Below are 27,123 nucleotides of genomic sequence, written 5' to 3'. Positions count from 1 at the left end.
TACTGAGACAGATTACACAAGGTGCGCAAACCTGGGGAAATGCCAGACAAACTGAGGACAGAGCACTCAAGGGAGTGTGAAAATGAGATGTGGGGTGTTTGTTTCAAGATTGCGGAATGCGCTAATAGAAATGAGTTTCCTGGTTAGTATCAGAGCCACAAGTACGAGGAGGTTCCAGTGGACCTTTATGGGTACAGTGGGGTTTAAACTAGAGCTGCAGGGGGATGGGAACAGAGTGCCAGAACAGGTAGTGTAGAAGATGTGGAGATGGATGTTGGTAAGACCTCAGACAAAGTTAGAAATCAAAAGGTTTAGCATAGAGCGACCAGTGTCCTGAGCTGCCTATATTTCAATGCAAGAAGTATCGCAGGAAAGGCAGATGACAGTGCTGAAGATGAGGTAGGTGGTTTACAAACAGAGGCAATGTGTATTGAGGAGAGGCTGTTGATAGGGCAAAATTGTTGTCAAACAATGTAAAAAGCAGACAAAATCGTAAATACAGGACTAAAGGTATTAAATCTGAATGCACGTAGTATACAGAATAAGTTAGATGAACTTGTAGCACAGTTGCTGATTGGCAGGTACGATGATGTAGGCATCACTGAATCAGGAATGAAAGAAGATTATAGCTGGGAACTAATTACCAAGGATACACTTTGTATTGAAAGGACAGGCAGGAAAGTAGAGGGGGCTGCACTGCTCTGTTGCTAAAAAATAGAATCAAATCATTAGAAAGAGGTGACACAGGGTTGGAAGGTGTTGAATCATTGTGGATAGAGCTAAGGAAGTGCAAGGGTGAAAAGACCCTAATGGGAATTGTGTACAGACTCCAAACAGTAGCAAGGATGTGGTCTACAAATTACACTGGGAGATAGAAAATGCATGCCAGAGGGCAATGTTACAATGGTTATGGGATTTCAATTTGCAGGTAGATTGGGAAAACCAGGATAGTGTTGGATTACAGGAGGGGGAATTTCTAGAGTGCCTATGAGATGGCTTTTTAGAGCAGCTCATGGTTGAGCCCACTAGAGGATCAGCTATTCTGGATTGAGTGTTATGCTATGAACCAGAATTGATTAGAGAGCTTAAGGTAAAAGAACCCTTGGGGCAAGTGATCATAATATGATGGAATTCACCCTGAAATTTGAGGAAGAGAAGCTAAAGTCAGATGTATCAGTATTACAGTGGAGTAAAGGGCATTACAGAGACATGAGAGAGGAAATGGCCAGAATTTATTGGAAAAGAACACTGGCAGGGATGACTGGAAATTCTGGAAGCAATTCAGAGGGCACAGGATATATACATACCAAAGAGGAAGTATTCTAAAGGCAAGATGACACAACCATGGCTAACAAGGGAAGTGAAAGCCAACATAAAAGCCAAAGAGAGTACATATAATAGAGCAAAAATTAGTGGGAAGTTAGAGGATTGGGAAGCTTTTAAAAATTAACAGAAGGCAACTAAAAAGTAATTAAGGTAAAAATGGAATACAAATGTAAGCTAACCAGTACTATTAAGGAGTATACGAAAAGTTTCTTCAGATACATAAAGTGGTGAGAGTTGACATCAAACCACTGGAAAATGATGCTGGGGAGGGAGTCATGGGGAGAAGGAATTGGCGGATGAACTGAATAAGCATTTTGCATCAGACTTAACTGTGGAAGACACTAGCAGTATGGTGGAAGTTCCAGGTGTCAGGGGTTGTGAGGTGTGTGAAGTTACCATAACTAGAGAGAAGGTTCTTGGGAAACTGAAAGGTCTGAAGGTAGATAAGTCACCTGGACCAGATGGTGTACACTCTAGGGTTCTGAAAGAGATGGCTGTAGAGATTGAGGAGGCATTAGTACTGATCTTTCAAGGAAAGGAAACTCGGCCAGTAAGTCTGATTTCAGTAGTTGGAAAGATGATGGAGTCAATTGTTAAGGATGTGGTTTTGCAGTACTTGGAGGTACATGATAAAATAGGCCATAGTCAGCATGGTTTCCTCAAGGGAAAATCTTGCCTGACAATTCTGTTGGAATTCATTGAAGAAATAACAAGCAGGATACACAAAGGAGGATTGGTTAATGCTGTTACTTGGATTTTCAAAAGGCCTTTGACAAGGTGTCACATATGAGGCTGCTTAACAGGCTATGAGCTCATGGTATTACAGGAAAGATTCTAGCATGGATAAAGCAGTGGCTAATTGGCAGGAGGCTAAGAGTGGGAATAAAGGAAGCCTTTTCTGGTTGGCTGCTGGTGACAAGAAGTGTTCCACAGTGTCTGTGTTGGGACCAATTCTTTATGTTATGTGTCAATGATTTGGATGTTGGAATTGATGGCTGTTGCAAAGTTTGCATACAATATGAAGATAGGTGGCGGGGCAGGTAACTTTGAGGAAGTCGATGGGCAAGGGAAGGACTAGGACAGGTTAGGAGAATGGGCAAAGAAGTGGGAGATGGAATACTGTTTTGGAAAGTGTATGGTCATGCACTTTGGTAGAAGAAATGAGTGTTGACTATTTTCTAAATGGAGAGAAAATACAAAAAAACTGAGGTGCAAAAGGACTTCAGAGACCTTGTGCAGAATTCCCTGAAGGTTAATTTGCAGGTTGAGTCTACAGTGAGGAAGGTAAATGTAACAGTAGCTTTCATTTCAAGAGGACTAGAATATAAAAGCAAGGATATAATGTTGAGACTTTATAAAGCACTGGTGAGGCCTCATTTGGAGCACTGTGAACAGTTTAAGGCCCCTTATCCGAGAAAGGATGTGCTGAAACTGGAGAGGGGTCAAAGGAGATTCACAAAAATCATTCCAGGGTTGAATGGCTTGTCATATGAAAAGTGTTTGATGGCTCTGGGCCTTTAATCCCTGGAATTCAGAAGAATGAGGGGTAACATATTTGAAACCTATTGAGTGGTGAAAGGCCTCAATAGAGTGGATGTGGAGAGGATGTTTCCTGTGATGGGAGAGTGTAAGACCAGAGAACACAGTGTGAGAATAGAGGGGCATGCTTTCAGAACGGAGATGAGGTAGAATTTCTTTGGCCAGAGAGTGGTGAATCTGTGAAATTCTTTGCCATAGGCAGCTGTGGAGGCCAAGTCTTTCTGTATGTTTATGGCAGAGGTTAATTGATTCTTGTGTGGACATGACATGAAGGTAGGAGATTGGGCCTGAGAGGAAAATGAATCAGCCATGATGAAATGGTGGAACAGACTCGATGTGCTGAATGGCCTAATTCAGCTCCTGTCTTATGGTTTTATGGTTATGGGGATAAGTTAGGAGAATGGGGTTGAGAGGGATAATAAATCAAGTCAATTCACTTTTTATTGTCATTTCAACCATAACTGCTGGTACAGTGCACAGTAAAAACGAGACAACGTTCTTCAGGACCATTGTGCTATATGAAACAGTACAAAAACTAGACTGAACTACGTAAAAAACACAGAAAAACAACTACACTCGACTACAGACCTACCCAGGACTGCATAAAGTGCACAGAACAGTGCAGGCATTATGATAAATAATAAACAAGACAATAGGCACAGTAGAGGGCAGTAAATTGGTGTCAGTCCAGGCTCTGGGTATCGAGGAGTCTTGGGGGAAGAAATTGTTACATAGTCTGGTCGTGAGAGCCCGAATGCTTCGGAGCATTTTCCCAGACGGCAGGAGGGAAACTCCCAGACGGAGTTTGTACCATCTCGGATCGCAAGACCCTGCAGAGGATAGTGAGGTCAAATGAAAAGATAATCGGGGTCTCTCTTCCTGCTATCACGGAAGAGAGACCCCGATTATCTTTTCATTTGACCTCACTATCCTCTGCAGGGTCTTGCGATCCGAGATGGTGCAATTTCCGAAACAGGCAGTGATGCAGCTGCTCAGGATGCTCTCAATACAACCCCTGTAGAATGTGATGAGGATGGGGGGAGATGCACTTTCCTCAGCCTTCGCAGAAAGTAGAGATGCTGCTGGGCTTTCTTTGCTATGGAGCTGGTGTTGAGGTACCAGGTGAGATTCTCCGCCAGGTGAACACCAAGAAATTTGGTGATCTTAACGATCTCTACCGAGGAGCCGTGATGTAAATCAGCAATGATGACTGGAGCAGTGGAGCAGAACTCGATGGGCCAAAGGGTCTAATTCTGCTCCTATATCATATGGGGTATGAGCTTGACGGGCCGAACGGCCTCACCCGCAGCCCTGAGCAACTCTTCACGCACTCAGAAATAATGCGCAGGCGCCGCCCCCCCCCCATGCTGGTGACGTCACCTGCGTGGCAAATCGTCCTTCCACGAACGGCGCGGATACCGGCAGTACGATGAACGTACTGACGTCACTAAAGTGGCGGTGGCAGGTTGCCCTAAGACGTCATGTCGTAAGGTGGAGAGAGCAAGATGGCGGAGGGCGGAGAGGAGGACCCGGAGCTGCAGGAGATTCTGGAGAGTAAGTGCCGGAAGGTCAGGGCCTGCTGGTCAGGCGAGCAAAGAAGTATTAGTGTCCGAGTAGGAAATAATGCTGTGGTAGAAAGGGTCAGAAGGTACCATGGGATATCCTGTCGGTGATAGGACAGAGATCACCATGGGAGTAGGGGCTCCATTAAAGAGCCAAGAGAGTGACGGGAGGAGAGCAATGGACAGTGGGTGTAAGGAGTATGGGGGAATGCTGGGGGTGGGGAGAATGAAGGGGAGAGGAATGGAGTAAGGTTGGCTGAGTTGGGGAGGGAGGGAGTTGGGTGGAGGAGAGGAAGGAGTAGGGAGGGAAAGTAAGAGGGAAGGTTGGGGAGGGACAGAGGGGTGGGGAGGGAGTACGGTGGGTGGGGAGGAACAGAGAAGGGGGAGGGCAGTGGGTTCGGTGGAGCTAGTGGGGGCAGGAGGCCGAATGCAAGGCTGGATTGGGGACATTCTCTTTGACATCATCCTGACTGAGGTGCTCTCACTTTTTCAAGGCGCTCTCAGTGATTTTGACAGTACCAGTCCAGCCTCGCAGCCTGCTCACCCCAACCCAGCGGCAGCTCAGAAGCCCCCAGCAACGGCCACAACTGTAAGTTTCAGATTCATACTCGGTTGGAAGACTACCATCAAACAACAGCAGAGATTGAGAGCGTCAATCTGTGTCTAATCCATCCTGAGGATGGGAGATAGTTTCACTCTGTGTCTGACCCTGGGAGTGCGTGGTGGGACAGTGTAAAGGGAGTTTCACTCTGTGTCTGGCCCTGGGACTGTGTGGTGGGAGTTTCATTCTCTCTCTGACCCTTTTTTGTACAAAATTCCTTTATTACAAATATTGGTGCTGTACAATATATACTAACACAATTACTTCACTACAAATAGAAAAATACACATGTAACCAAATTGCTTCCATCTCTATCAATGATGGCAATTACACCCCGTGGAGCACAACGGTTCTGGAATGCCTCTAAGCTTGCCATGGACTGCACAAGTTCCTTTTCAATATTTACCCAGGCATGAACATACTGTACCCCCTAAATATTGCGAGGCAGTCTACCCGGGCAGGTCCTCCCACCACCCGTTTCCAAGACCCACGGGTGGCTGATTTTGCTTGTCCCAGGAGCAAGTTGACAAGGACATCCTCATCCCTCCATTCCCCCCCTCCTTACTGGATGACCATATATAAATAGGGTGGGGCTAAAATGCAGCCAGAAGGTGAGAAGCAGCCCATGCAAATATGCAAAAAAGGGGCTGCAGCCTCACACGCTCCATGTACATCTGGAACATGGTCTCCTCCAGCCCGCAAAAGTGACATGTGGCTGGGAGATCCACCTACAAACTAAATAATTTATTACAAGGCACTGCTCTATGCAGCAGCCTCCACTCCAGATCCCCCAGGTGCATGGGAATAAAGGGACTTTCATTGGGAACCTGCCTCACCTCTAGGTGGAAAGAAAAACTGACCGCCATGGCTTGTCGGGTTGGTGGACAAGGGCAAGGAAGTGGAGGGTGTGGAACAGCAGCCCTTGCAGATACCTCCTATTTGCATCCCTGAATGGGATTGTGGGTGTGGAGAAGAGACGGCTCAAGTTGTGTGGACACAGCTCCTGGAGAAGATTGCAAGGTCTGGGCCCGACAAGTAGCTCAGCCTGAGTCAGTCCACACACCTGAGCCTCATCAACATCCACTGAGGTCGGGCAAGGGTCGGCCAGGACTCCGCCCTCTGCCAGAGGAGGGGATTCCCAGCCTGAGGCAACCATGTTCCAGACTCTCAGTAGGTCCTGATAGAAGCCAGGCAGACTCCTCAAAGCAGCACGGTTGACACCCGCCGGTGGTAGCCGCATGTCTTCGTGAAGACAGCAGCCCCTCCGGAGGATGAATGTCACCAACACGTGCCACCTGGGAGGGTACTCAGTGTACAGGAATCTCTGCAGAGTCCTGAGTCAGAGAGCCGCCAGTCGCGTACGTACGCACACCAGCGACTGTCCGCCTTCTCCCACTGGGAGACTCAAGACTGCTGCAGAGACCCAGTGTTTCCTGTTACCCCAGAAGAAGTCCACTAACTTCCTCTGCAATCTCGTGACAAAAGAGGCAGGAGGTGCCAAGGTGACCATCCAGTACCACAACATGGAGGCCACCAGCTGCTTTATGACCACCACCCTGCCTCGATAGGAAAGCACCCTGAGAAGGTCTGACCAGCGCCCCAGCTGGGCCGTGACTTTCGTCTCCAGGTCCTGCCAGATAGAGAAGACGTCTGGTGCTCCACTCAAAAGCTCTCATCTCCTCCGGCAGGGAGTCCACCTGCCACTGACCAGTTGATTCTGACGGAGGATGCCACCGAGAAAACTTCTTGGCACTCACGCATCCTCCGCAGGTCACTGGGATCTGTCACCACGAGGAGTACATCGTCGGCGCAGGCCAAGGGGACGACCTCCATGTCTGGTTCACGCCAATCCAGACCCGTCAGCCTTTGCCAAAAAAGGCTCAGGAATGGCTCGACGCAGACTGCAAATAATTGACTGGACATGGAGCACCCTGACGTACTCCTCTTCTGAAGGGAATGAGCGCTGTCAGTAATCCGTTGATCTTAATAAGGCACTCTGCGGCAGAGTATAGGAGCCGAACTCGGGCCACAAAGTGTGGTCTGAGCCCAAAAGCCTTCAGAGTGCCCACCAGGAAGCTGGTCTACCCAGTCAATCGCCTTCTCCTGTTTAAGAGTAAAAAATGCTGCCGGGGGCCCAGTCTCCTGGAGCAGGTGGATCAGGTCCCATACAAGGTGGACATTGTCTTGGATGGAGCAGACCGGGACTGTGTAAGATTGGTCAGGATGGATCACCTGTCTCATTACCGAACCAAGACGGTTGGCCATTGCCCGGGCGAAGATCTTGTAGTCTGCGCACAAGAGAGAGACCAGGCCCCAGTTCTTTAGCAGGCGGAGGTCTCCTTTCTTGGGCAGTAGGATCACATCAGCTCTCCACCATGAGAGGGGCATTTCGCCGGTGGCTAGGCTCTCCCCAGGACATCCCAAAAAGCCTGGTAAAACTCTCTACACTCAGACCATCTAAGCTGGGGACTTGCCCCTCCAGAGCTGCCAAGTCAGGGGAGTGTCCAGATGCACTGCGTCCTCTGGGCTGACCTTAGGCAAATCTTTCCAGACCTCATTGCACGCCTCTGCATTTGTCAGATCTGGTGAGAATAAGGACCGATAGAATGAGCGGACTTTGATAATTTCATCAGCCGCCAGTAACTCCACCAGCTGCTTTTGAACTCCCCGCCACTTCTCCAATAAGTAGAAGTATGGTTTTCCTGCAGGAAACTCACTGCATATATCCCATCCCTGAGGACTGAGAGATCTGCGGAGAGGACCCCTGCTACCGTTTACATTTAGACTAGCGGTGGTAAGTTTCATGTCGGGAGCACACTAGGCTTCAGCACCAGTACCCTTCCCAGTGAGAGCGGAGACGCCCTCAACCACACTATCCAGAAAAAAAGCAATAATACTTTCTGCTTTCCGGGCCTGAGTGGTGCCAACGCCACCCTGTAACCCACTGTCTCCCAAAGGAGTGAGGCTGCTTCTCATCCTGATGTTCCTTACCAGGTCATCCAGGAGACGTAGGATGATGTAGGAGTAGGGGCAGGGGCAGGTGCAGGATTAGGATCAGGGACAGAGGTATCTGGGGCACTGGTGCCCGATGTGGACTCCCTAGGGTTTCGGGTGTTAGGACAGTTCCTCTGAAAGTGCCCCACCTCCCTGCACGCATGGCACTGTGGGTGCTCAGAGCTCCAATACACCTGATGGCCTACCCCCTTGTGCCGGACAGTAAACCAGCCCTCAACATCATCCTCCCGTTCCAGCTGCATGAACACCTGAAGCCAGAAAAAGATTATGTTGCAGAGGGTGCATCTCTTAAATTTGTGTCTGATGGCAGTTATCTCTGACCTTACTTGTCCCAGGCGGGCTAGTGGGGGAAGCAGATCCTCGTTGGGGATGAAAGGCTTAACGTGACAGAGGACAATTCGTTGCATGGGAGCTGTCACCAGCTCCATCTGTAAAAAGATGTTTTCCACCGTGATCCCCCTGCTAAGAGGACGGTGCACTAACTCATCATTCTCCAGATAAAACACTGCCTTCCCAAACTCTTTCTCGGTGGCCAAAATACCACCTTTCCCAACCAAGTTCTCCATGGCCTCTGCACACTTTTCCAGAGTAATTCCAGGATGCAAAATACATTGCACCCTGCGTTCCTCTTCCACCAACCGAAGCAGGACATTGTCCGAGGCTGGAGAGGCAGTCGCCTTTGCATAACCCCCTGAAGGCCTGTGACTCCCTGGAGACCGGTCCGTCATGCTAGCACTATGTCCGAATCGAGATATATACGGCGGCGCCGATTATAAGTCCTGGAGCGAGTTGAGTAACTGACCAGAAAAGTTTGTACTCGACAGTACCTTGCTGGTTCGGCACCAGAAATTCTAACGCCAGGAAAGGCTCTGTCGGTCCTGAAGAATTCCCAGGCTGTGAGAGGTCGAAATGTCTCAACAGATGCTCCGGCTCTTAACCGAACGAGGAACACGACGATGAAGGAGGAGGAACGTTGACCCGATGTTAGTGGGGGAGCAATGGCGTTTGCCTCCGGTTTTTGGAGTGGAACGGCTTCCTGGCGAGTTGCCAGCTGCCGCAGCTGGGAGCTACACGGTTAGCAGCCGTCAACAAACACAGTACAAACTGGCAGAAAAACTCCAAACGAAGCTTCCACACTAAAACAGCCACTCACTCACATGTCCAAGAGACATTACGAGCCACCTCCAAAGTATCTCACGAACTTTATACAGCAGTTTTTCCTCGATTTCTCCCAGCTCATTCAGAACAGCTCCACTCTGTGTCTCACCTCTGGGAGTGTGTGATGGGACAGTGTAGAGGGAGTTTCACTCTGTGTCTGACCCTGGGAGTGTGTGATGGGACAGTGTAGAGGGAGTTTCACTCTGTGTCTCACCTCTGGGAGTGTGTGATGGGACAGTGTAGAGGGAGTTTCACTCTGTGTCTGACCCTGGGAGTGTGTGATGGGACAGTGTAGAGGGAGTTTCACTCTGTGTCTCACCTCTGGGAGTGTGTGATGGGACAGTGTAGAGGGAGTTTCACTCTGTGTCTGACCCTGGGAGTGTGTGATGGGACAGTGTAGAGGGAGTTTCACTCTGACTAACCCTGGGAGTGTGTGATGGGACAGTGTAGAGGGAGTTTCACTCTGTGTCTCACCTCTGGGAGTGTGTGATGGGACAGTGTAGAGGGAGTTTCACTCTGTGTCTGACCCTGGGAGTGTGTGATGCCTTTTTGTCTTCCTGTCTCCCCAGGAGCCTCTGTTCTCGGCACAGGACCGCTTTTTCCAGGAGCTCTTTGACTCGGAACTGGCGGCTCAGGCTTCAGCAGAGTTTGACAATGCTATGAAGGAGTTGGCAGGACAGGAGCCACAGCTCGTTGAACAGTTCCATAAGCTGTCTGAGATCGTGGGCAGGGTTGGTGAGTTTTGTTCACCCCAAGTTCAAACCTCACTGGGAGTCTTGGTCATTTTACACTGAATCTTTTGTATGTGGGCCTTGGAAAAGGGAGCATTGACTCAGATCATCCCCTCCTCTCTGAACACAACCCCCTCACTGCAGTGGCACAAGACTAGCCAGTCAGTGAAAAGAGGTATAGAATAGAGCAGTAGACTAGTAGACTGAATACAGTGGCTGTGGTATCTTGCACTAATGGTGGTAGGCTATGCATTCTCAGGAGGGATGTCTGTAGGTGTTGCTTATTACTGAGAAAGATTCATTTTTCATCAGGGACATGGAGAGTGTGCAGTCAGGGATTTCATGAGATGTAATAAAGTGGCCATTGTAGTTAAACCTAATGTGGTCTCCTGCTGCTGTAGCCCATCCACTTCAACGTTCAACATGTTGTACATTCAGAGATGCTCCACTGCTCACCACTGTGGTTGTTTGAGTTACTATTGCTTTTCTCTCAGCATGAACCAGTCTGGCTCATCTCCATTGACCTTTCTCGTTAACAAGGCATTTTTCGCCCACAGAACTACCGCTTCCTGATGAATTTTGTTTCTCACCCCACTCTTTGTAAATTATAGGCTGTATGCATTAAAAGCCCAGGACATCAGCAATTTCTAAGATACTCAAACTGTCCTATCTGGCACCAACAAACATTCCAAAGTCAGTCACTTAGATCACATTTCTTCTCCCAATCTGATGTTTGGTCTGACCAACAAGTGAACCTCGTGACCATGTCTGCATGCTTTTGTGCATTGAGTTGCTGCCACATGATTGGCTGATTAGATATTTGAAATATTGAGCAGGTGTACCTCATGAAGTTGCCATTGAGTAAGTTATAAACTTGCATTTTGGATCTATCACAAGCAAGAGAAAATCTGCAGATGCTGAAAATCCGAGCAATACACACAAAATGCTGGAGGAACTCAGCAGGCCAGGTAGCGTCCATGGAAAACAGTACAGTTGACATTTCAGGACTGGAGACAAAAGATGAGTCAGATTGGGAAGGTGGGGGGAGGGGAGGGAGAACAATAAGGTGACAGGTGAAAGCAGTAGGAGGGGGAGGGCTGAAGTAAAGAGATCTATCCCAGGTTTTCAAGAGAGGAGATTATTGGGACCTTCTGCCAAAGGTTATGTCTCAACGTACTCAAGATTATCCAGTATTCTTCCTTTGTTTAAGAAAAGCATTAGAAACAAAGGAGAAAATAATCACAAGGGATTCTACAGTTGCTGGAAATCCAGTGCAACACATGAAAAATGGTGCAGGAACTTGGCAGGCAGTATCTATGGTATTGGATTAAATTTGGCTTTTTTTGACACATCAACAGAAATGATTTTCATGTTAAAGTGAAAACATCTCTATAAATTGGTCTACATTTATTACAGTTATTAAACACAAAATAAATTATTGCATAATTACTCATCCCCGTCAAGTAGATGCAGCTTTGGCCGCAGTTACAGCCTGGAGTCTGTGTGGATAGGTCTCCATCAGCTTTGCACATCTGGACACTAATTTTTCCCCATTCTTCTTTACAAAACTGCTAAAGCTCTGTCAGATTTCACGGGGATTGTGAGTGAAAAGCCCTTTTCAAGTCCAGCCACAAATTTTCAATTGTACTCCAAGAGATATTCTGGACTCTGTCTTGGCCACTCCAGAACATTAACTTTGTTTTTAAGCTAGTCCTGTGAAGTTTTATGTTTATGCTTGGGGTCATTGTCTTGATGGAAAACAAATCTCCCAAGTCGCAGTTCTCTTGCAGACTGCATCAGGTTTTCCTCCAGGATTTCCCTATATTTTGCTTCATTCATTTTACCCTCTACCTTCACAAGATTTCCAGGGCCTGCTTCAGTAAAGCATCCCCACAACACGATGCAGTCACCACTGTGCTTCACGGTAGGTATGGTGTGTTTTTGATGATGTGTGGCATGACCATAGAGTGGACAAAAAGAGCCTTTCAGCTGATTTCAGAGACCCCACATGCCTTCAGGCAAACTCTAGCTGAGATTTCATCTGAGTTTTTTTCATTGTGAGTGGCTTTCTCTTTGCCACTTTCCCATAAAGCTGCAACTGGTGAAGCATCTGACCAACAGTTGTATGAGCAGTCTCTTCCATCTCAGCCACTGAAGCTTGTAACTCCTCCAGAGTTGCATTGGTATCTTGTTGGCCTCCCTCAAGAGCCTCCTTCTTGCACGGTCACTCAGTTTTTGAGGACAGCTTGCTCTGGGAAGATTTACAGTTGTACCATATTCTGTCCATTTCTTGATAATTGATTTAACCGTACTCCAAGGGATATTCAATGACATGGAAATTTTCTTGTATCCATCTCCTGACTTTTCAGTAACCTTTCCTCAGAGTTGCTTGAAGTGTTCTTTGTCTTCCTGGTGTAGTTTTTGCCAGGATGCTGACTTATCAGCAGTTGGACCTTCCAGATACAGGTGTATTTCTACGACAAACATTGGAAACCCTTTGACTCTGCTCAGTGATCTCCATTTAACTAATTTTATGGCATCTAAAACCAACTGGTTGACTCAGTGATGACTTGGTGTGTCATATGAAAGAGGGTGAATACTTATGCAGTCAGTTATTTTGTGTCAACAGAAGGGGTTAACATAGGAACATTTGGCAGCTTTGGGCCTGTACTCACTGGAATTTAGAAGAATGTGGGAGGATCTCATTGAAACCTTCGGAATGTTGAAAGGACTAGATAGGGTGGATGTGGAGAGGATGTTTCCTATGGTGGGGGTATCCAGAACTAGAGGGTATAGCCTCAAAATTGAGGAGTGACCTTTTAGAACTAAGCTAAGAAAGAATTTTTTTAGTCAGTAGTGAGTCTGTGGAATGCTTTACCGCAGACTGTGGTGGAGGCCATCCATGGGTATATTTAAGGCAGAAGATGATAGTTTCCTGATCGGTCAAGGCATCAAAGGATATTGCGAGAAGGCGTGCGTGGAGTTGAGTGGGATCTGGGATCGGCCATGATGGAATGGTGGAGCAGACTCAATGGGCTGAATGGCCTAATTCTGCTCCTGTGTTTTATATTTATATTACATTTATAATTATTTTAGATCACTTTGAGGAGATGTTTTCACTTTGACACAGAAGTCTATTTTTGTTGATCAGTGTCAAAAAGCCTAATTAAATGGACTGTGCTTCAATCTTGAAAACAATAAAACATGAAAACTTCCAAAAGAGAGTGAATACTTTTTAAAGGCACTGTATATGTGTGTAGAAATAGAAACATAGATTTCTATGCTACAGCACAATGTGTGCCGAACATGTCCTTATCTTAGAACTACCTAGGCTTACCCATAGCCCTCTGCTTTTCTAAGCTCCATGTATCCATCCAGGAGCCTCTTAAAAGACCCTATTGTTTCCACCTCCACCACTGCCGCCAGCAGCCCATTCCACACACTCACCACTCTCTGCGTTTTAAAAAAAAAGAAGCAACTTACCCCTGACATCTCTGTACCTACTTCCAAGCACCTTAAAACTGTGCCCTCCCATGTTAGCCATTTCAGCCCTGGGAAAAAGTCTCTTGACTATCCAGGTGTGTATGTGTGTAGATGTGTATATATATGTATGTTTATATATATACGTGTGTATTTTTCTACATAATTTTCCGTTCTCCATAGCAGAGCGATCCCACCAGGGATAAAAAGGCAGTCTCCCTCTCTGTAGCAAAGCGATCTCACCAGTGATAAAAAGGCAGTCTCCCTCTCCATAGCAAAGCGAACTCACCAGGGATAAAAAGGCAGTCTCCCTCTGAAAACTTAAATTCGCCAGACCAATAACCACACCACAAACAGTTCTTTATCCTTTTCACCAGTTTATTTGTTTGGACTCAACTGGCGAGAAGTTTGGAGCCACACACAACAGAGAGACAGAGTTCGTCTCCCTCTGGGGGCTCGTGTCAAACCTCTGTCTAACATGCAGAAACGTTACAATTTATAGAACTAGCGAGACAAAGAGCACTTAGTTCAACTAGCATTCCCAACAAGTCTGTTGGAGCAAAACTTAATTACTTAGATAAGAGCATCCACTGAATCAAGATTTTAATTACAGATGAATGTATTGTCCAGCCCTTATTAATTATTCCCTTTGCTAGGCTCTGACTTAATTACAGGCAGATGTTCATTCCTGTCCTTACCAGTGAGTCCTCCCCTTCCCTAAGCAAAGAGGGAACTTAGCTCAATTCATGCGAAACCATAAGTCAGGAGGTGTGCAACCCATGAGAACCCAACCCCCAGGACAGTCTTCAGGAGAGATCTGTGAGTCATTAATCTAAACAAGCTGCAGGCAGATTCCTCAATGAAAGACAAACAGAAATTTGTACACTATCCAGAACAGAGCACACATAAGTTGGCACTTAATTTTAACCTGTTATTATAGTCCCCAACTATGTTCCCTCTAAGCTGTGTGTGTGTGCATGCGCACACGTTTTTCAACCAGTGCACAAAGGAAATTGATGTGCGCACTAAAGGTTAATTGCCTAAAATAATGTAATAATTATATTTATTGAAAATAATCTTTTAGCTAAATGTTTCTATTAACTAGTTAGTTGGTTTTTCAAATACCACAATGCATGTCACTAACCTCACCTTTCCTGTTCCGGTTTGTACAGCTGCATCACGCCGGCAGCCATCTTTGTAAAGTTTACAAAGATCTGTTTCAAATCCTGTAGATAGCTTACTAAGTTTTTATTGAAAAAAATATTGATTCACTATGTCAAATTCAAAAGAAGCAAAGGGCGTGAAGCGCAAAAGAACTTCAAATTTATTTTAAGTTTTGCTAAGCTAACAATGTGAAGAAAACGTCACAGTAGATACAAGTTCGCTGTTGACTTTTATAAATAGTCTTTGTGTTCATTTAGAAGAAAGGTTTCCTGAAGATGAGGTACAAGAATGGTCAGCTTTTGATTTCTCCACAATTGCAGATTGTGACTTCATCTTTGGCAATGAACGTTAATGCCTTATGTCTAAAATATCGTGATTTTCTAGCTGAAAATACTGTAATAGTTAGATAGTTTAATGATTTCAAATTTTCCGTACAGGAAAAAAATTAAATCCAAACTGATTTCAAACTTGGCTCAAATGGTGGCATTTGTACTTCAAAACGAACAGTTTTGCAACCTTGCACAGTTGATGGACACTGGGATCTCCCTCTCTGTAGCAGAGCAATCCCACCAGGGATAAAAAGGCAGTCTCCCCTCTCTGTAGCAGAGCGATCCCACCAGGGATAAAAAGCAGTCTCCCCTGTCCGTAGCAGAACAATCTCACCAGTGATCAAAAGGCAGTCTTCCTCTCTAGCAGAGCGATCTCATCAGGGATAAAATGGATAGCATAGAAACATAGAAAACATACAGCACAATACAGGCCCTTCAGTCCTCAAAGCTGAAGAACTACCTAGGCTTACCCATAGCTTTCTATTTTTCTAAGCTCCATGTAGCCATTCAGGAGTCTCTTAAAAGACCCTATCATTTCCACCTCCACTGCCGCCAGCAGTCCATTCCACGCACTCACTACTCTCTGCGTTAATAAAAAAAAAAAGTACCCCTGACATCTCCTCTGTACCTACTTCCAAACACCTTAAAACTATGCCCTCTTGTGCTGCCATTTCAGCCCTGGGAAAAAGCCTCTGACTATCTACACAATCACTGTCTCTCATTATCTTGTACACCTCTATCAGGTCACCTCTCATCCTCCATCACTCCAAGGAAAAAAGGCCAAGTTCACTCAGCCTTTTCTCATGAGGCATGCTCCCCAATCCAGGCAACATCCTTGTAAATCTTCTCTGCACCTTTCTATGGTTTCCACGTCCTTCTTATAGTGAGGCGACCAGAATTGAGCACAGTACTCCCAAGTAGGGTCTGATCAGGGTCATATATAGCTGCAACATTACCTCTCGGCTCCTAAATTCAATCCCATGATTGATGAAGGCCAATGCACCACAGAGTCAACCTGTGTAGCAGCTTTGAGTGTCCTATGGACTCGGACTTCAAGATCCCTCTGATCCTCCACATTGCCAAGAGTCTTACCATTAATACTATATTTTGCCATCATATTTAACCTACCAAAATGAACCACCTCACACTTATCTGGGTTGAACTGCATCTGCCACTTCTCAGCCCAGTTTTGCTTCCTATCAGTGTCCTGCTGTAACCTCTGAAAGCCCTCCACACTATCCACAACACCTCTAACCTTTGTGTCATCAGCAAATTTACTAACCCATCCCTCCACTTCCTCATCCAGGTCATTTATGAAAATCACAAAGAGTAAGGGTCCTAGAACAGATCCCTGAGGCATACCACTGGTCACCGGTCTCCATGCAGAGTATATCATCATGCTACAATGTGATACGTGACTACCTTGCTTAATGTAAACTCAAAGTTCAAAGTGAAATTTATTGGCAGAGTCCATTAATGTCACCACATACAAACATATTTTTCCTGCTGGCATACCTAGTTAATCTCTCGAAGAGTAACTGTAAGCAGGATATGCCGACAACAAATTCTGCAAATGAATAACGATAAATAATGAGCATGAAATAACAAGTCCTTTAAGTGAGACCATCGGTTGTGGGAACTCTAAAAGTAGAATAAGTGTAGTAATCCCCTTTTCTTGAAGCGCCTGTGGGTTAGTAACTGTTCCTGAACCTGGTAGCGTGAATCCTGAAGTGACTGAGCATTGTTAGTTTGGAAATGCTCTTAATACACTGAGATTATGTAGTTTGTGGAATTTACAAGAAAGCATTCAAAAATAGCTCCTAACATATATTTTAAAAAGCAGTTGAAATCTGTTTCAATGGAAACCACAGGCAGATAAAATTGAGTTGCAGTCAGGACTGAAGTGAATGAACTATTACGTACTCCATAATGGGTTGAAAGAACCAGCAGAAATGGAACACACCTGCAGTCTGGTTTTGCTACAAACAAAACACTATTTATTAGTATCTATGTAATATAGTAATATAAAATCAGATAAATCAAACAGGTTATCAGAGTTTATGCAAATATATAGAAGTGTGTAAATATAAAACCCCAAACTTCAAGCTTAGGTGGTAAATGATACAGTCTTACGATGGTACAGGAACGAAGTCAGTTCAGTTCGTGATACTGAGTTGAGTAGATTTGAGGAGAGAGAAAGATTTGTAATGCAAAGGCATATGTTGTGAGAAGGCAATTATGTCGATATTCCACAAATTCCACGACAGCAATACAAAATAACAATAGCAGTAGGTTTTATCTCTGAATTTGTTCCACTTCACACACGAAGTATCACTGACAGTGATCTTCAATGAATATCCTTTCACCACAAGTGGTACCACACCCGAATTCAGCTACGGGACATCTCAAAGTGGTGGTCACAGGATACTCAAACAGAATCCATGTATGGATTATCACCAACAGTAGCTTGTCACAAAGGGAACCACCACCCAGGCAAGGGTCAACACACCAGTAGATTCTACATGGTTACCCCAATCTCACACAAGAGGTAAGAGGAATCATTCTGAAAAGCCAGCTGACCTTGTATATTCAAAACAAGTCTCGAGAAACCATAAACACAAGCTGCTCACCATAGCAACCCAGCAATTCTGCAGTCAGTTAGAAATCCAAAAAAGAACAAAAGTCAGTCTCAATACTTACGGTGTTTTAAAGTGAGAGACCACAGAGAATATGAACCCCCAGGGGTACATAACAGAACCAAATTGCAGTGCCTATACAGAAACCTGCCTGGTGGTGCAAAGTGTGTTACCGTTGTTTCAGGGACTCTCATACACCAAACAAATGCAGATTTAAAAGCGAAACTTTCAGAAAATTTAACAATGCAAGGAGTATTATGAACAAAGTGGATGAGCTTAGAGCATGGATCAGTACTTGGAGATATAATGTGGTGGCCATTACAGAGACTTGGATGGCTCAGGGGCAGGAATGGTTACTTCAAGTGCCGGGGTTTAGATGTTTCAGAAAGGACAGAGAAGGAAGCAAAAGAGGTGGGGGCGTGGCACTGTTGATCAGAGATGGTGTCACGGCTGCAGAAAAGTAGGAAGACATGGAAGGATTGTCTACGGAGTCTCTGTGGGTGGAAGTTAGGAATAGGAAGGAGTCAGTAACTCTACTGGGTGTTTTTTATAGACCACCTAAAGAGACATTGAGGAGCAGATAGGGGGACAGATTCTGGAAAGATATAATAATTATAGGGTTGTTGCGGTGGGAGATTTTAATTTCCCAAATATCGATTGGCATGTCCCTAGAGCGATGGGTCTAGATGAGGTGGAGTTTGTTAGGTGGGTTCAAGAAGGTTTTTTGATGCAATATGCAGATAAGCCTACAAGAGAAGAGGCTGTACTTGATCTGGTATTGGGAAATGAACCTGGTCAGGTGTCAAATCTCTCAGTGGGAGAGCATTTTGGAGATAGTGATCACAATTCTACTTTACCATAGCATTGGAGGATAAGATGTGAAAGAATAGGACCTATCAAGTATGACAGTGGGTAAGTGTGTATTGAACCGGAGGAGTTAGCAGAGGTACTTGATGAGTGCTTCAGTATTCACTATGGAAAAGGATCTTAGCGATTAAGGGAATGATTTTCAGCGGACTGAAAAGCTTGAGCATGTGGATATTAAGAAAGAGGATGTGCAGGAGCTTTTGGAAAGCATCAAGTTGGATAAGTCACCAGGACTGGATGAGATGTACCCCAGGCTACTGTGGGAGATGAGGGAGGAGATTGCTGAGCCTCTGGCAATGATCTTTGCATCATCAGTGGGGACGGCAGAGGTTCTGGAGGATTGCGATTGTTGTTCCATTATTCAGGAAAGGGAGTAGGGATAGCCCAGGAAATTACAGACCAGTGGGTCTTACGTCAGTGGTTGGTAAGTTGATGGAGAAGATCCTGACGGGCAGGATTTATGAACATTTGGAGAGGCATAATATGATTAGGAATAGTCATCATGGCTTTGTGAAAGGCAGGTCATGCCTTGTGAGCCTAATTGAATTTTTTGAGGATGTGACTAAACACATTGATGAAGGTAGAGCAGTAGATGTAGTGTATATGAATTTCAGCAAGGCATTTGACGAGGTACCCCATGCAAGGCTTATTGAGAAAGTAAGGAGGCATGGGATCCAAGGAGACATTGCTTTGTGGATCCAGAACTGGCTTGCCCACAGAAGGCAAAAAGTGGTTGTAGACAGGTCATCTTTTGCATGGAGGTCGGTTACCAGTGGTGTGCCTCAGGGATCTGTTCTGGGACCCCTACTCTTTGTGATTTTTATAAATGACCTGGATGAAGAAATGGAGGGATAGGTTAGTAAATTTGTTGATGATACAATGGTTGGAGGTGCTGTGGATAGTGTGGAGGGCTGTCAGAGGTTACAGCGGGACATTGATAGGTTGCAAAACTGGGCTGAGAAGTGGCAGAGGGAGTTAACACAGATAAATGTGAGGTGGTTCATTTTGGTAGGTCAAATATGATGGCAGAATATAGTATTATGGTAAAACTCTTGGCAGTGTGGAGGATCAGAGGGACCAAGTCCATAGGATACTCAAAGCTGCTGTGCAGGTTGACTCTGTGGTTAAGGATGCATATAGTGCATTGGCCTTCATCAACCATGGGATTGAGTTTAAGAACCGAGAGATAATGTTGCAACTATATAGGACCCTGGTTAGACCCCACTTGTACTGTGCTCAGTTCTGGTCACCACACTATAGGAAAGATGTGGAAACCATAGAAAGGTGCCGAGAAGATTTACAAGGATGTTGCCTGGATTGGGGAGCATACCTTATGAGAATAGGTTGAGTGAACTCAGCCTTTTTTCCTTGGAGTGATGGAGGCTTAGAGGTGTATAAGATGATGAGAGGCATTGATTGTGTGGATAGTCAGAGGCTTTTTCCCAGGGCTGAAATGTCTAGCGTGAGAGGGTGTAGTTTTAAGGTGCTTGGAAGTAGGTACAGAAGAGATGTCGGGGTAAGTTTCTTTACTCAGAGAGTGGTGACTGTGTGGAATGGGCTGCTGGCAACAGTGGTGGAGGCAGAAACGATAGTTTTTTAAGAAACTGCTGGATAGGTACATGGAGCTTAGAAAAATAGAGGGCTATGGGTAACCCTAGGTAATTTCTAAAGTAAGTACATGTTTGGCACAGCATTGTGGGCTGAAGGGCCTGTATTGTGCTTTTGGTTTTCTATGTTTCTAATATAGGACACGTACAAAGAGTATGTCGGACAGACAAATATAAATGGACTGCTCAGGGAAGAGGAAAAGGTAAAAGGTCAAGTTGTAGTTACAAAGAGCACTAAACTGCATGTGGTTAATGAAAAATCTGATAATGTTGAGAGTGAGACAGATTTGCAACGTGAAAACTAGCAATAGACAAGCAATATGGCTTACGCCAGAAGTGAACGACAAATTAAAATAGAATTGGACACTCTCAACTGTTTCGTATGTTCTGCGAAATGAGTTTGAATGGCATTTCAAAGGCACTTACTGAAGCCTGCAGATATCCAACTAGGAACTTGTACTGGAGAAAAGATAACTCCTGTACGACTGGCATTTGTTACAGTGAAATATAACAATCAACGTGGCAAAAACAGGTGGGGCAGTATTGTGGGGCTGCAATTGGCTGAGACAACTACAACTCGATTGGAGAATCATCGATCAATTTCATGCCACGTCCCTGCAATGAAGCTAACCGAAAGCAAATTGAGAAAGGCACTGGATGATGTCACAATGTCTCCATGTGTAAACCATGAACCATTCCCCAACTTATGGTACTTGTTGACTATCGGTCTCGTGCCGGTATTTAGCCTTAGATGGAGTTTACCACCCGCTTTGGGCTGCATTCACAAGCAACCCGACTCCGAGAAGACTCTGTTCCAACGAGCCAGGGGCCTCTACCGGCCTCACACCGTCCACAGGCTAGGCCTCGATCAGAAGGACTTGGGCCCCCGAGCGTCGTCGGAGAAAGGAGGTCTTCTATACGCCACATTTCCCGTAACCGCCAGTATAAAACTGTTAAATTCATATATGAGCTACTTAAAATACAAGCAAACAATTAATTGTTAAGCTGCAAAGAAACGATCAATGGAACAGTCTAACCTTGGAATGAGACAGTCAGATCCAACAGAGACTTGACAAATTGGATTCAAGATCGGCTTGGCCAGAGAAGATAGGGAATGTCGTGCCAGGAATAGGATTGAAACTTGTTTAGTGGGGAAGAAAGTTTTCAAAAGACAGGACAGTGTAAAGAACAATTGGAAATAAGAGAAAAGGCAGAAGGGGTTTAATCCAGGCATAAACTGAGGCATTGCACTTGGGTGAAACGCGAGGACCCTGATGTAGGGGACAAGTCCGTTAATCCCTGAAAGTGGCAAACAAGGTGAAAGATATGTGTTTGCTTTATCAGTTGGTATTTTGAGTACTAAACCTGTAAAGTCCTGTTACAGCTCTAGAAAACTTTGGTCAGGTTACACTTGGAGTACAGTGGACGCTGGTTAATTGGGATACATTAAACAGTACATTTTCACCTAATTAAGTGACTGCCCCAATGAATGAAAGTTTCTTGGAAATAGTTAAAAAGGTATTTTAAAAAAAGAGCAAACTACAGTTTAACTGAGTAACAAATTAGGTATTGAAATGAAATACAGGAAATATTCTAATGTTACCATTACAGTAACTGTCCTATTAAACTGTCTTAGTTCCCAACAGTTACTGATGGAGATTTCCATCCAGCGTACACTGCTGTTTTCTATTCATTGACTAAGTGATCAAAAACCTTATGCGAATAATAGAATGCCTTCATGCAATGTTTTTGACAATTGCATCTTCCGAATCCTCATTTTCATTATGATTTTCGATGCCTTCAAATTCTTTGTAGTCCCTAATGTGTTAAAGTAGTGTGATCTTTTCATTTTTACTCCTGGCTTCTCCTTGCCTCAATGCGTGAAACCACAGAGCAGATCAGTTTGAAATAGTCTTAATGCATAATTCTCCCCAGCGAGAGCTGACCAAACTCTCTGCTATTTGAACACAAACACACACTATTGACACTATTTAATACCTATTCTGTCCAAGCACAGTGTACTACCAAACAGGCACACACGGGCACACAGCTGTCGTGAGTTAGAAACGCCTACACCAAGTCTCCTGTTCTACAGCACTTCACAAGCTGGCTCACCCAAGCAGCAGGACAGGACAGAGGGACCAAGCGCCTCCTCCTGAACTGTTGCTCTGTGGCTCCGAGACACACCAGCAACCCCAGAGCAGAGGGCCACAACTGCCTGCTACTTTACGTTCTCCTCTTCTGATCTTTCTTAAAATGGCAGGAACTGACCCGGCTTCGCAGCAAGAATTTACTTCCTGTTTACAGCAAACACTCAGCGGATTGGCTAAGAATGCAAGTGACCTTCAGGTAATTTATCTTCACATGGACCTCACTCCTCAATGATCTCTCTGACCTCAACCAAAGTCTCCCCCTCAGATCCCACGGCCCCTGTGATTCTGTCCCTCTCTCTAACACCACTGTGACTCCTTCTCCCTGTGACACCCCATGAATCTAGCTTGCTGACACCCTCACACCCCCTGACCCCCGTCTTTCACTCCCTGACCCACCCCCAGCATCTCTCGCTCCCTGACCCCCCAGCGGCTCTCGCTCCCTGACACTCCCGCGTCTCTCACTCCCTAAATCCGCCCCCCCCATGGCCCTCTGTAAATATCTGCTGCATTTCAGACTTACTGTCCGTGTCTGCCCTCTGGTTGCAGGGTTCAGAGCTGTCAGAAGAGGAGCTGGCTCAGGCCATGGACGGCCTGGGTCTGGGTGACGGTGATTCGGAGGCCGGCCTGGTCCCCATCATGCAGGGCATCGTGCAGGGCCTGTTGTCCAAGGAGGTGCTTTACCCATCTGTGAAGGAGATTGCTGACAAGGTGGGTGGGTGGCAGGAGGTGGGCTGGGGTTTAACTGGTGAGAGCAGCACTGGCACAGGCTTATTGCCAGCAGGTAATGAGGGTGACAAGGTGCTGGTGTAACTCTTTATATTTCAGCTGAGCTTTGACTGAACTGCCTCTGTATTCAGATCCCTGACGCAAGGGAAATGCAGGAGAGAGCTGGAGAACAAGCTTGGGCAGAGTAGCACATGGGATGTGTGGAGAGGCATGAAGAACATCACTGGCTTCTGTCAGCCGAGCTGTAGAGCCTTAGAATGGGCTAATGAGTTAAACCAATTTTCTGCCTGTCCACACTCCCATCTGCATTCAGAGGAAGGGAGGTCAAGGAGCGGACTGGGGGGCGAGGGAGCAGGCAGGAGGAGAGGGACTGGACTGGAGTAGATGGGGTGGGTGAGGGGAGGGAGTGGACTGGAAGAGGTTGGAAGGAGCCAATCAGATTTCTGCTGTTCTCATGCTCCTGTATTGAACTGCCCTTCTCCTGTGAATTGTACCTGACCCTCTCCCCTTCCCCCTGAATTGTCCCTACCCTCTCCCCTGAATTGTCCCTGTCCCTCACCCATGAATTGTCCCTGCCCCTCTCCTCTGATTTGTCTCTACCCCTCTCCCCTTCTACAAATTGTCCCTACCCCCCTCCTTCCCCCCGAATTGTCCCACCCCTCTCCTTCCCCCCGAATTGTCCCTACCCCTCTCTCCTTCCCTGAATTGTTCCTACCCCTCTCTGCTCCCCCCCTCCAGTACCCGGAGTGGCTGGAGTCACACCGCCCCTTGCTGCCGGAGGAGGAGCTGCAGAGGTTTCAGCAGCAGCACAGGCTGATGGGAAGGATCTGCGCAGAGTTCGAGGCAGAGCGGGATGGAGAGCCCGAGGATAGGAAGAACGCTCGCTTTGAGACCATCCTGGACCTCATGCAGCAAGTGAGCGGGCACTGGGGAATCGTCTATCTGACCAGACACCCAGCTCAGACCTTCAGTAGCATATCCCCTCGCCTGCCCCTCACCGCTGATCAGAAACTCAACCAGACCAGTCACATCAACACTGGAGACTGAGGATCCTGTAGAGGGTGACCCACCTCCTGACCACCCCGCAACCCGCCCAAGTACACTTCCACCCCTGTACTGCCCCATTCTCCTGCCACCCCTTCCCCGGCACAGGACTTGTTCGAGGGGCGAACTTACAAACTCCTTACAGAATTGATGTGCGAACTTCAAAGCTTCTTGCTACCTATAGCATCACGCTAATTGCTACCTTACCATTGCACCCCAGTCTGATTCTGGAAAGGGATTAAGAAGGTGTCACATCAAACCCGCCCTCCCCCAACAAACCCACCGTCCTGGACATTCCTCCGGTGTCCTTCCGCAGTCCAGACACGTACTGGTTCGTAGGTCAGTTGGTCATTGTAAATTGTCCTGTGATGAGGCTCGGGTTAAATTGGGAGTTGGTGGGTGACGCTGCTCGAATGCCAGAATAGCCCACACTCTGCTGTGTCTGTCGTAATTACAATTCATGAAATTGAGCTGCAGAGAAATCAAATTTTGATTCAGTGGTAGGGGAGGGTGACAGTGGACGCTTTGAGAAGATTCTGGGCAGGATGTGATCAGCATGGTGGATAACGGGTAGGGTTAGGAGTGTTGGGGCTGGACATCTGAACCACTTCGTGTACGAAACATGTCCCTCAATCCTGCATGTTCTTTCTCGTCGAAATCATTAAATCCTGGCCCCCTTGTATCATCCACTGATGTACGTGCCTTTCCTCCAGCTCCTGTTCCATCTTCCAACACCATTGTGCATCGCAAGTACACTCCTCATGCCACTCCACTCCCCTATCTTCTTCCCTGCATTGAACAGTACTTGCCTGATGCCTGTCCTACTGACTACTGAGGTTAGGCAACTTCAGAAAGGAACAATGAGTCCAAAGCAGTGATGTGAAGCTTCTTTCTCAACCAGACCCCCAGTCTTATACAACTCCCCATCTCTATGTCCCACCCCCACCAGCCTATACCACTCCCCGTCTCTGTGTCCCACCCCCCCCAGCCTTATACCACTCCCCGTCTCTGTGTCCCCTCCCCCGGACTTACACCACTCCCCATCTCTGTGTCCCCTCCCCCAGACTTACACCACTCCCCATCTCTTTGTCCCCCCCGGACTTATACCACTCCCAATTTCTGTGTCCCCCCCCGCCCCCCGGACTTATACCACTACCCATCTCTGTGTCCACCCCTCCAGCCTTGTACCACTACCCATCTCTGTGTCCACCCCCCCCCCCAGCCTTATACCACCCCATCTCTGTCACTCCTCAAGTCCCTCAGTAACTCTCTCTGGCCTCATTCTCCCTCCCCATTTCTTCAAGCCCTCCAGCCTGGCACCTCCCTTTCTGCCTCATCATTCCCTAATCCAACCAGTGTTCACATCTCCACGATGTCTCTTGCTCTCCACTGCCTGGGCCTTGAGCACATTCCTCATGAAAGTGTCCACCCGTGCCTCCGGCCGATGTGGAAGTGTCAGACAGCTTTGGTTCACACAGCCTCGGTCCGGGAAAAGGGGATTAACAGAGGATCATCAGACAAGCTACCAGAATGTAACTGTTTCCTATCTCTCTGCCACCCCCTGACCCATCACACTCCCATTCCCACCTATCGATCCATTTCCCTCTGAATCCTTACCCTCCCCGTGCTCTCCTTATTCCTCTCTCTCCCTACCTCGTCCCCCTTTGCTCCCTGCAACTGTTTCTCCCCTTCTTGTTTCTCCCTTCCTTTCCGACCCTACTAAACCCTCCTACCCCTTCCTTCTGTTGGTTTACAGCTTCAAGAGCTCGGAACACCGCCCAAGGAGCTTGCAGAAGTGGTGAGTTTAAAAGTCAAAATCATATCCTAATGTCGCACTGGGCTTGCCGTGGTCTGAAAGAATGTCACCCCTGACTGAAACAGTGCAGAAGAGGGAGCTACTCTGTTTCTAAACCATGGCCTGGGAGCGCCAGGGTGTGGTGGGACACTGTGAAGGGAGCTTCACTCTGTGTCTGACCCTGGGAGTGTGTATTGGGACAGTGTAGAGGGAGTTTCACACTGTGTCTGACCCTGGGAGTGTGTGATGGGACAGTGTAGAGGGAGTTTCACTCTGTGTCTGACCCTGGGAGTGTGTGAATGGACAGTGTAGAGGGAGTTTCACTCTGTGTCTATCTCTGGGAGTGTGTGAATGGACAGTGTAGAGGGAGTTCCACTCTGTCTGACCCTGGGAGTGTGTGATGGGACAGTGTAGAGGGAGTTTCACTCTGTGTCTGACCCTGGGAATGTGTGAATGGACAGTGTAGAGGGAGTTTCACTCTGTATCTATCTCTGGGAGTGTGTGAATGGACAGTGTAGAGGGAGTTTCACTCTGTCTGGCCCTGGGAGTGTGTGATGGGACAGTGTAGAGGGAGTTTCACTCTGTGTCTGACCCTGGGAGTGTGTGATGGGACAGTGTAGAGGGAGTTTCACTCTGTGTCTGACCCTGGGAGTGTGTGATGGGACAGTGTAGAGGGAGTTTCACTCTGTATCTATCTCTGGGAGTGTGTGATCGGACAGTGTAGAGGGAGTTTCACTCTGTGTCTGACCTTGGGAGTGTGTGGTGGGACAGTGTAGAGGGAGTTTCACTCTGTGTCTGACCCTGGGAGTGTGTGAATGGACAGTGTAGGGGGAGTTTCACGCTGTGTCTATCTCTGGGACTGTGTGATGGGACAGTGTAGAGGGAGTTTCACTCTGTGTCTGACCCTGGGAGTGTGTGATGGGACAGTGTAGAGGGAGTTTCACAGTGTTTATCTCTGGGAGTGTGTGATGGGACAGTGTAGAGGGAGTTTCAACTCTGTGCCTGACCCTGGGAGTGTGTGATGGGACAGTGCAGAGGGAGTTTCACTCTGTGTCTGACCCTGGGAGTGTGTGATGGGACAGTGTAGAGAGAGTTTCACTCTGTGTCTGACCCTGGGAGTGTGTGATGGGACAGCGTAGAGGGAGTTTCACTCTGTGTCTGACCCTGGGAGTGTGTGAATGGACAGTGTAGAGGGAGTTTCACTCTGTATCTATCTCTGGGAGTGTGTGAATGGACAGTGTAGAGGGAGTTTCACTCTGTCTGACCCTGGGAGTGTGTGATGGGACAGTGTAGAGGGAGTTTCACTCTGTCTCTGACCCTGGGAGTGTGTGATGGGACAGTGTAGAGGGAGTTTCACTCTGTGTCTGACCCTGGGAGTGTGTGATGGGAC

General features: G+C 46.8%; 1 protein-coding gene across 1 annotated transcript in view; it reads left to right on the top strand.

Annotated features, from left to right (window-relative positions):
• Nucleotides 1–4,290: 4,290 nt before the first annotated feature.
• pex19 (peroxisomal biogenesis factor 19) overlaps nt 4,291–27,123 on the top strand; it is a 44,974-nt gene continuing 22,141 nt past the window's right edge. Inside the window, exons 1-7 of the mRNA XM_073053923.1 lie at nt 4,291–4,419; nt 4,922–5,016; nt 9,771–9,936; nt 22,279–22,364; nt 22,715–22,876; nt 23,633–23,809; nt 25,695–25,736. Of these exons, the coding sequence (XP_072910024.1) occupies nt 4,371–4,419; nt 4,922–5,016; nt 9,771–9,936; nt 22,279–22,364; nt 22,715–22,876; nt 23,633–23,809; nt 25,695–25,736 (777 nt within the window). The 5' untranslated portion in view covers nt 4,291–4,370. The remainder of the gene's footprint in view (nt 4,420–4,921; nt 5,017–9,770; nt 9,937–22,278; nt 22,365–22,714; nt 22,877–23,632; nt 23,810–25,694; nt 25,737–27,123) is intronic.

This window comes from Hemitrygon akajei, chromosome 8, assembly GCF_048418815.1.
Source record: "Hemitrygon akajei chromosome 8, sHemAka1.3, whole genome shotgun sequence".
NCBI classification, from domain to species: domain Eukaryota; kingdom Metazoa; phylum Chordata; class Chondrichthyes; order Myliobatiformes; family Dasyatidae; genus Hemitrygon; species Hemitrygon akajei.
The sequence above is the reverse complement of the archived record's forward strand: the minus strand, read 5'-3'. Positions and strand labels throughout refer to the sequence as shown.